Source organism: Leuciscus leuciscus (genome assembly GCF_965113295.1).
Source record: "Leuciscus leuciscus genome assembly, chromosome: 16".
NCBI lineage: Eukaryota > Metazoa > Chordata > Actinopteri > Cypriniformes > Leuciscidae > Leuciscus > Leuciscus leuciscus.
This window is the reverse complement of record NC_138740.1, coordinates 21,715,132-21,726,414: the sequence shown is the minus strand read 5'-3', so window position 1 is coordinate 21,726,414 and position 11,283 is coordinate 21,715,132. Positions and strand designations below refer to the sequence as shown.

Here is an 11,283-nt window from a genome sequence, read left to right as displayed (position 1 = left end):
GCATCCACAATGACTCTTATTTAGCTTCACCACAAGAAAGAAGTGATCAATGCCCATTTGAACGTAGACATTGATCAGTTTTCTTGTCTTCTCTGATGAAAGTACATCTCATTGTTGTAGGCTAAAGCTGAACTCATTGGTGAAAAGGGTTCGGGTCTATAGAATTTGAAGCTAAAAATCTGTAGGGCAGGGAGTTGCTAACTTAATAAGCATACTTCCTTTTTCAAGCAGTTCCCATAGGACAGCTTACAAGAGCAATACTGAACAATTATAAAAATTATGTCCATTAATGTTCGCATCCTGTATATGGAACAAAACTGCACACTGCACTGTTAACCTGAATTTGAGCCAAAAAATTTAGCCAATCAGTAACATCAACATTTTTAAGTTAAGAAATTCAAAGTTTAAATAAGCAGAACTAGCTGATTTTTATTTTGTACTCATACTGTACATTTTAACTGCTCTTAACTTAAAATATTTGAGTAAGATATTTCAAACATTTCACTTAAAATTATCATATAATCTCAACTTAAATATTTTTTGTATTAGTTAAACTTGGGTAGATTTAACTCAGTAAATTCTAACTTGCTAATTGCTAATACAATGCTTTGATACCATTAACATAGCATAGCATAGCATAGCATAGCAATTTCTGCATGAGTACAGCAATTTAGAACATTTAATATACCTGTTCTCAAACCGAGCTTATGCTCCACTCGTCACTATGATGTTAACCCCCACAAAAAAACACACACACACACACACACACACACACACACACACACACACACACACACACACACACACACACACACACACACACACACACAAAAAAAACACACATAACAGAAACTCTGCTAAATTAGCATAGCTAAACATTAAACACTACTAAATCCCCCACTTAACATGAATCATGCACATCATATAACACTTAATTTTAGCATTTACTCTCCCTTTCGGGTGTCATGGCAAAGCATGCTGGGAAATAAAAATCCCAGCCCAGTTTCAGTTAAATTTAAGGTTGTCTAAATTAAAAGAAACAAGTAAATAAAACTCAAAACAATGAAACAACGACAATTATTTCAAATGTGTCTGTTTGTGACACATGAAAAAGAAAGTTCTATATAACTCATAAAAGTTCATTTGATTGAACTAATGTGTTTCATTTAAGTTTACCCTACTCAAACCAATTGATTATTTTGAGCAGTAGGGTTTACAGAGAAGAAAAAAAAAATCTGTAGAAAAACAGATAATGTTCTGTCAGAAAATTACCAGCACTTTTTCAGTTAAGTTTACGGGCAATTCCTTCAAACCTAAAACAATGCAAGATTCAAAATACAAGTAAAACCAACATGTTCTCACTCCCAACCGTTCACATATTGACACTTGGATGCCTCAGCAAACTTCCAGAGCAGGCCCCATAAGTCTTCAAATCATTTACATGTAGTTATATTAAAGGTGCACTGTGTAATATTTCAGCCCGTTCTCATACCCAAAACGTCACTTTTTCGTCACTTTCAACCATGCTTCAATATCCGACGCACAAAGCACCCTTTAGCGTCCATATGAGACGCATAACCCTACCACATACCTAAACCTACCCATAACCGAAGCGTCACATATGGACGCTAAAGGGTGCTTTGTGCGTCGGATATTGAAGCATGGTTGAAAGTGACGAAAAAGTGACGATTTGGGGTGAGAATGTGTTGAATATTTAGGAGGATCTGTTGACAGAAATGCAATATCATATACATAACTATGTTTTCAGTGGTGTATAAAGACCTTTCACTTTTTTCCATTCTACCGCGCAACTGTACTGTTGCGCTCACGTCTTTTGCATCGTTTCGTGCATGACACAACGTTCTAAAAACGCGGCACACTCAAGTTAAAATAAGTTAAACTTTTAAAAGACGCGTCTCGAGACCTTGTGCTTTTTCCCCATTCCACGTCTTTTTTCTGTTTTTCAAAGCAAAACCGCTTTCTGTGTGAACCAGCCCTAAGAAGCAGAAATGGCCAAATAAGTATTTCCATCATGACTAGACATTATGCAAATAAGTAAGATAAGATAACCATTTCATGTGAAACTAGTCCAAACAAGATAGGCCTACCACACATATTAGACAGGATACCACACTAAGCAGAAAATGGAAAAATCTAATGACATGTCTAGCCCAGAAATAGCGTACATTTGTCAGAGTAGAAGTATACTTAATGTCTGGTCTGAATAGAACATTTGAATATGAGTATAACTATGAGTATATGATTTTAAACGATGCAATAGACAAAAAACATAAATGGATCAATACAAGAATAATGTTTGAAAGGATTAATCATAGAAATAACCTTAAAGAATAATCATAATAATCATACGCATACGTTTAACAAGATTTCATTTTTAATATGAATGAGGATAAATGAATAATTTTTACTTTTTAGTTACATTTGTTTGGTTCTTTGTTCATCCTCAAACAATTATTTTATATTTATTAAGAGGTTTTCACAAGAGTTAACTGTAAACTGCAAACATTAAACTTTGCTGAAATTAAATGTCTTTAACTGGAAGTTAAAAATAAAATAATATAAAAACTAATTTAAAAAATGCAAAACTATAATAACCTTGCTACACTTACACTGAAATAGCCATTTTGCACCGACATGTTTCTACAGTAGCCCTAAATGGACCAACGCGCTTCGCCATTATGTTGTTTTTCGTGCTAAGAAACTAGCTAAAGTCAGCGGATAAAACACTGACACAATGAACAAGTAACAATAATATTCGAAATAACATATCGGTTTGCTGAATAACCAAGCAAATCTAATTTATTAATTTATCTGTGTAGAGAAACCTCATTGCTTAACTGGCTACTCTCTGCTGTCTCAGACGACTTTCCTGTCGGCCACCGTAACTTCTGTTGGTTGCAATTTGTAACCTCACCACCAGATGCCGCTAAAAATTACACAGTGCACCTTTAACATTATCTTAATTAAACCGCTTAATAAAACATTAAAAATAAAGATGTACAACATTAAACTGACATCATTTTTTGAGTTTGTTTATATATTTGTATTACAAAAGAAGCTTAGACAGGAGAGCCTTTAAATATTGTCTTGGCAAAAGGGCTTTGTAGTAAAAATGGTTAAGAACAACTGGTTTAGAAACCAGGTAATGTATTTTAATTTGGTTCAGGTAACACAATTTTCACCCAAATTAGTGAAAGGATCTGATGTGCAGTACATATATCAGTGTATGTGGGTTGATATTGTGAGATTGTTGGTCCTCTAAAAGACATTTCCTCCCCAACAAAGGGGGGTTGGTTGTCAGTATTGCAGGATGCAGCCCACTTGAGTTGGGAATCCACATTTTCAAAAGGGATTTTATAATGTTCTTAAAAATCTGAAGCCTTTAACACGGGCTATTTAAGCTGCATGAGGACTGGATCAGTTTTCATCACTTTTGGCTGAAGTCGTTTTTTGGCAGCTTGACTTAATGTGTCATCTTACAGTGTGACTCATCAAACGAGTGGAACAACAACAAAAAATCCTGAACTGAACTGTTTTTCACCATTCCTTAAATAAACTGCAGATGTTTTCTCTCTGTAATTGAATGTAACAAATTACAACTGCTTGCAATCAGACAAAGGACATCTTAACCCTTAAATGCTTGAATGTTCGCCAATCATTAGGCTATTATATTCGAGTCTTTAGCGAACCCGGATATCTAACACGGATGGATCGATTTCTACCGTCGTGTTAGATAGCCTATCATGTAAACTCTCCTGATATTAGAGTAACAATGACAGAAGAATAAAAAAAGGTAAAGAATAAAATAAAATAAAGCATATAAAGTATATTGACTTGACTTGACTTGCCTTTGCTCAACCAGTCATAACATGACACATAAGACAAGGGAAGCACAAGATATGATTACATGAGGGAGAAACCAAGTCACATGACAAGAAACCAGGAAACATGACTGAGAATTTCTAAATAAAAGACATGAAGCATAAAACTTGAGCCCAAAACCAAACATGACAGGAGGGTAGTGAATTACGTCCCGGGTCACTATATACCCGAGGTATGCCTTTAAGGGTTAATAGAACAAACTATACAGTCATTGTGAACTTGTCTTTTTTGGTTCCATACCTTTGTCACAGGAAAGAAAATAATAATAAAGCTTTTTTACTTTGTCACAAGAAATTTTAATAAATAAATAATAACAACAAAAATAAGAATATAATAGGTGTCATCATGAAATTGCCTTTTTGGTCCCAAGCCTTTGTCTCAAGAAATTACTTATTTATTGTTGTTGTTATTATTTATTGATAATAATACTAATAGTCATTATCATCAACAGCAACAATTGTATGCATGGAAACCTTTAAATGTAAATGACACAGAACACAATATTTTGAGATGTTTATGAACACATCCTTCCTTAGTAGGAAGAAATATGTTGTTGTGGTACATGAGGAAGCACTGATCGACGCCAGTATGGAAGTAGGGAATATTGTTTAACTTAAGTGCATGACGGGAAGTGTGTTAACTCAGGAAGTCGAAGGAATTCTGCATGACTGGAACAAGAGGAAAAGGAGTAACTGCATAGGCATGTTTGCAAATACCTTGGTATTTACAATATCTGGTGTTATTATGTAAAGAACTTGTTCATCAGAAATGAAGGCATAAGTGTGCAGTGTGATCTGACATTAGGCAGCCACATCTTGCTCATGCATATTTGACAAAGCATTGTTTTAATTGTTTATTCTAATGTAGAATGTATGGTGATGTATTTAATTTATACTTTAGTCTACAGTTAACCAGCCTGTTTTATCAGACATGACTAATAAGTCTGTCAGGTGCCTGCGGTTTTCCAGTAAACCATGTGTAATGCCCTTAAGTATTTCAAGCAGTGTCCGATGCAAAATTACAAAATTCCTTTGACAGATCTAAGCTCTGTTGCCCCCCAGAATATCATGTACATCTTCGCACACTAAACTGCTCCTGCTCTCCTGTGTTCAGCGGCCAGGGGTTGCCGTGAGTGTGAGTGTGAATGTGAAAGATGCCGGGATGTCTGCCTGAATTCATTCATTTCCCCTGAGCTCACCACACTGTCCACCTTACACAGCACCATCTGGCTCTCTTCTCTCAACAGACAGCTTTCACTGTTCATTTTCTCTGTTTGTGGTGCGAAAACAAATCCCATTAAAAGCCTAAGGTGCAAAAGATGAAACTTACCCAAATGGAAATATGTTATATTTCTAATCCCCCCCCATGCATTTATTGCTCATTTTAGTGTTATCATAGTAAGACTATAAACATATATATTTTACATGGCTGTTGGTCTAATGGTTAAGATAGTTTGAATTCATTTTGAAATAAAATATTATAGCTGAACATCACTATTTATTTACACAGAGCTCCATTGGGTGCTGTGCTTTGGCTTCGGACTATAATTTAATTAGGCCTATAATTTTTGAGAAATAAGGCTTTGCTAAATACAAATATCTTTTTGTTGTTGTTGTTGTTTTTGACATCCAATTTCTGGAGCTTGCAACAAGGAATAGTAAGTAGAGAATGTGTGGAAACAATATATATTTAATACAATATCTTTTTCAGCCTGTGGTTGTCATGTAAATGCAATTTCCCCCTGTATTTTTATTTATTCATTTGTATTATTTATTTATATTTCTTGTCGAACAAGAGTGAGATTTAATGTGAATGGCCTTGACTGGTGAACCCTTTAAATAAAATATAGAACATCAAGATATAAATACACTTACTTGATGCACTGATTATGGACTTCTCTTATAGTCTGTGCTCAAGTGCTGCAAGTGGTTGGCGAAGTGAGAGACTCTTGCTTTGAACGTCCTTGTTGTCGATAATGTCTGGAATAGGAAAAACATAATGTGCCCAAAGCCTTCTGGATTTGCGCTTATCTCCCGTTGTCAGACACTGGAATGGTCTTTGTGCTGAAACGGTCCCACACACATTCTAACCTTGCCATCAGACAAATTCACATAAACAGAGTGTGATGTTGATGATTCAACTGTTCATGTTGATGAAACATTAATTATTATCTCTAATGCTGCGGCATTTGTGCAGACTGAAATCCTGAAATTCAAAATCCTGAAAACCCATCTATCTATCTATCTATCTATCTATCTATCTATCTATCTATCTATCTATCTATCTATCTATCTATCTATCTATCTATCTATCTATCTATCTATCTATCTATCTATCTATCTATCTAAATAGATAAGCTAATATGGTAATTTAAAATACACTTTTATGTAATTTCTTTTGAACCTTGTATGTCATATATTTAAGTAGATTTTAATTACACATTTGTAATTATAAAGTTGCAATTTAGTACATTTACAATATTTACTTTAAATATAGGCTACCCTAATATTTAACACACTACAGTCAAAACAATCAAGTAGGCCTACTTGTGCTTTTTAGTCTGTCAGTCAGCACAACAAAATACATTAAGTGTAGGCTACTTTAAAGCACAACAAATGATTATTGAAACATAATGATTTATAGGCCTATAGCCTAGTACCAAGTCTTTGCTTGTTCAATGGAAATATGGAAATATTTCCGAAATGTATAAAATTGTGATATAAAATTTCAAAGTTTGTAAATACGTCCATGATCCATCCTTAGATAATTTGTAAATATTATGTTCCAATAGGCATATATTGCAGTTTTTGTATTATTGGAACTTAAGCAACTTCACTGGCGTGGCATTAAAAAAAAAAAATCCATAAATCCATGTTACAAATTCATGACGATGATGCTGTTTGTAGTCATGGAAACTCCTCACAATAGCTCGACGTGACGTGCCTCTCTCACTTCGGTCGGTGAGCGCGAGCTGAGCTCTGAGCTCCGAGCTCCATCCTCTCCCAAAGCCCTTTACTTTGCGCATGTACAGCCGAACTGAACATTTCATCGACTCCAAGATGGCGTTAACACCACTGGCTTGCGTTCTGCTTCTCCTTTCCATGCAATGTGAGTACACATCACCGCACATTTATACTTTCATTGAAGCAAAAGTGATACAAACTGTGGTGAATCATTTATCGAAGTTCTTGAAATGTGTTTCAATGAGCTTCCCTTTTTCACTAAAGTGCTTGTCTCTTTAAGCCAACTAAACTATTGAGCTAACCCGTTAGCTCTTTTAGATGCGATGTTAGATGTGGACGTTGAATCTAAACTGAGATAAAAGTAACATTTTGGGGTGGATGTGCCGTGTTTCTTGACACGAGCTTCAGGTTTTAGTTGTCTCGCGCTGAAATGTTTCTCATCGCGGGCTGGAGACTCACTCGCATCCCGCTCTGCGTGTTTGTCCAACTAACCATAAAAAACCCGTTCGCCTTATTCTACAGGTTACATTGGTTGTTTACGGGAATATTAGACTTGTTTTGTTGTTGTTGGTTTTAACTCAGACTTTATTATGCCATAAAACCTGTTTTCGTGCGTGTTTGCTCCGCTGGATCATTCGCCTCGGTTCTTTGTTCACGCTTTAAAAGTTTTTGAAATGAAATAAGCAAACACATTTGGACCGAGTGGTTATTGTTGTTGTTGATTTTCATTTTGCTTTCTCAAAACGGTCGCGTGTGTGTTAGGTTTGAGTGTGTTTTAACGATTGGAAACTATTTCTATGGAAACAGGGCATTATTGCGAGATAACGGTTGTCGCCTCAAGTGTTCACGAGAGAGGGGATCAGGCAGCGCGCGCCAGGCATTAGCACAGGCTGAGAGTGATATCAACATTTACAACATATTGCCTTCAATATTCACAATATACTTAAGTCTTATGTTTTGAGCTCAGGGAAATCATTAAAAAAGGTGGGATGTTTTTGTCCTGGATCGTTTGAACAGTCGGTTGTAATTGAATTAAATACTTAGTCTAGACCAATAGCTTAATTAAATTATTCAGTCAGGAGATGAAGATTTCGTTTCTTACGGTTGACTGGAAATAATCAGTAGCTTCGCCGTTATAGATCATGTGTATTTGTTAAGTCGTTTTGAGCTATAGGACTAAACTCTCTAAATTTGCTATTTAGGCTATATGTGTTTTTGGTAACATTTTAAAATAAGGGTTAATTTGTTAATATTAGTTAACGTAGTAACTAACATGATCTATCCATTAGCAATATATCTATTTGTTACTGTAGCCTATTTGTTAATCTTTGATAATGTTAGTTAAAAATACAGTTTTTCATTCTTTGTTCATGTTACTTCACACTCACAGTGCATTAACTAATGTTAACAAATGCAACTTTTGATTTTAATATTGTATTAGTAAATGTTGAAATTAACATTAACAAAAATTAATATACTGTAGAAGTGCAGTTCATTATTAGTTCACGTTAACTAATTAAATCTTATTGTAAAGTGTTACCGTGTTTTTTCACCTTTTTATTTATCTCAGTTGCTTTTGTTTGATTAATAAAATGAACATTCGATGACCCTTTTAAAGGTTAACTGTAATTGTAGTTGTAGGGACTGCTGAAACTGCTCATCTCCTGTGATTATTCAAGTGCGCTGATTGGCTTAATTAGAGACTACAGCACTAAATACTGCTGGTTAATCTGTGTTGTGATGTACTCTAAATGTACCATTTCTCTGTTTTTAAATTTCTGTTAACTTATGACTTTTTATCCCCTCATTTATTAAAATTAATTCATGAATTCATGAAAAAAAAAAGAAAGAAAATCTGTTTGCAAATAGATTCTGCAAATTCAGTGGTCAGTAGTTTACTGACTATAAATTAAAAAGGTAGCTGGCCATGTTACATTTATTACTTGTAAAAATATTTTTTTTTCATGTTTAGGCTACTTGTGTAAATACATTGCAGCATATTAATGTGAAGTGTAATTTTTAGAAAAAATGTACGAGTTTCCTAGAATTTATTAATCAGTGTAAGGAAATTTCTATTAAAAGTGAAGTTACAGCTGAATGTAAAATGAAAATGTCGGCCTAAAAGCAGTTTCTCCGCGGTTTGTTATACCTTATGTTTAGAGTGCATTTGTGGAGTGGAAACTCTCCGATGTCTTTAGCCAGCACTTTTGGTGCCAAGTTATGCTTTACTGGATAGGATAAAATAGATTCAGGAATAGTACAAAGGTTGAGATCACACCCCATATTTTAGATGAATACTTGGACGAGTGGCAGCCTTCCATTTTAGTCCACACCGAATGCTTTGGACTTTGAAGAAATGTGGTGTCATGGAACAATATTCTGAGGTAATGTTCACCATTATGTTGCCGATGAAAATTCTGAAAATTGTCTGTTGTTGAGATTAATACTTCAGATGTGATTAAATACAGCTTAAAGTGAAAAACAGTGAAAGTGATAGCTTGTCCCTTGAAGGCTGAGTGTCCTTTCTCTTCCACCCGCTGCTTCCCAGCAAATTGCTTTCTGGGGGTTCATGAAAAGCGTACTGGAGCTTCTGGGCATGTCCATCAGTTACAGGCTGACATTTTTGATGTGTTCAGTAAGCGACAGAGAGAAATAAGCTCAGAAAAGATAGCCGTTCTCTGTGTGCTTTACTTAGGGCTGTTGCAGACAAAGACACGTTGCCCTTCCGCACGTGCTTAGGTTCGTTCTAGTTGGAAGGTACCACATGAGAAAAGTATGTTGTGAACAGTATCTAGTATTCCTAAAGGCTGTTTATTGTCACTGTATAGTGATGGGAAAAATTCCATACGGGGGGTCCCAGCGTAATCCGCATGGGTACCATGACAGGCAAGCTTTGGGATGAAACATGCTGAGTCTTTGAGCAACAGGAGAACGGCACATGTCCGGCCGACCAGCCGGAGTATCCCGGAGTAACGTGAAGAAACAGCTGAGCGGCTGTGGGTGCGAGTGAATGGAGGACCCCCCCCCCCCCCCCCCCCCCCCCCCCCCGACATGGAGCTGAAATATGTCCCACTCAGCCCACAACATATACTCGGCATTGAGAACAAATGTGGAATGCTCACACACAAACAGAAGCCTCGAGAATTCATTCACTTGACTTCATATGCGTAATAACGGGGACGCAGAGGTGAAGATCGTATAAAAGTGTCAGTTGAGTAAGAAACATTTCGCATTTTCAACATTAAAAACCATTTAAGTAAAAGTGTTAGAAGGAAATCTGAGAGTTTCTCATGAAAATGGAAATCCCTATATGAAATCTCTGAAAGAAACATGAAAGGTGTTTTTTCCCATGCTTATCCTGGTTTTATTACTTTGTATTTTTTGGTAAGCAGTGACAGATGTGGAAGGGAAAGCCTAGAACTAACAGATTCCCAGTTCAGGAATGGCAAGCATGCGCATTCCCTAAATGTCAATAAGACTTCCATGCATGTGTAAGATGGGCATTGATCAAAATAGTTCCTGACTGCGGGGCTGAATATCCTGGAGCCTATGTAAAGGAGCAGGATTAGGACAGACCCCACTTTTATTTTTATTTCATGTCGTTCCAAACCTGTATGACTTTCTTTCTTCTATGGAGCAAAAGAGGATATTTTGAAGAATGTTTCAGCTGTTTTTGTCTATACAATGACAGACAATGGTGTTCAAAACAGCACTGGACCCTTTGACTTTAATTGCGTGGACAAACAAAAACAAAACAAAAACACACACACCGAAACAATTCCCAAATTGTCTTTTCCGTAGTAATTTTTGAGGGAATTATCCACTAATTTCTTTTAAACAATCTTCATGTAACCTATTTATCGTAATACATAATTAGTGTTTTTTTAACCACTTCCTTACGCAAGGTACTGTTCTTCCGTGTTTGTTCCAAGTTTGGGGGATCATTTTTGAACAATGAAGACTGTTTAGATGATTTCCTGTCATTGATCTCTATATGCTCTCAAAAGAAATGGTTATGCATATGTGCAAATGTCTTCCTCAACTTTGTCTTTGCCAGCTGCTTGTTAGAGTAGGTGAATAGCTCTGGAGTGAATCAGTTGAATGCTGTCAGCTTCATCCAATAATTACTTATTAGCCGATATCAGAGACTGATATAATGAGTTTTTCTTTCCAGTTCAGTTTTCATTTTCAAATATAATTGTTTGGAGCAAAATTAAAATTGAACCTTGATTTTTTATGTAATCACAAAGGTAATTATTATTGCTAAAAATAGAAATGAAACAGATCATCTGACAGCCCTGGAATCAAATGCTGCTCTCTCTATGGAAACAAGCCATGCCAGTGTGCCTTCATTATAAGCTCAGAAATGCATACAACAGAAATAGTTTGAACAGAACTAACATGGTATTAATTAAAA

General features: G+C 35.8%; 1 protein-coding gene across 1 annotated transcript in view; it reads left to right on the top strand.

Annotated features, from left to right (window-relative positions):
* Positions 1-6,856: 6,856 nt before the first annotated feature.
* Positions 6,857-11,283, top strand: part of jam3b (junctional adhesion molecule 3b) — a 31,957-nt gene continuing 27,530 nt past the window's right edge. Inside the window, exon 1 of the mRNA XM_082141155.1 lies at positions 6,857-7,011. Within this exon, the coding sequence (XP_081997281.1) occupies positions 6,927-7,011 (85 nt within the window). The 5' untranslated portion in view covers positions 6,857-6,926. The remainder of the gene's footprint in view (positions 7,012-11,283) is intronic.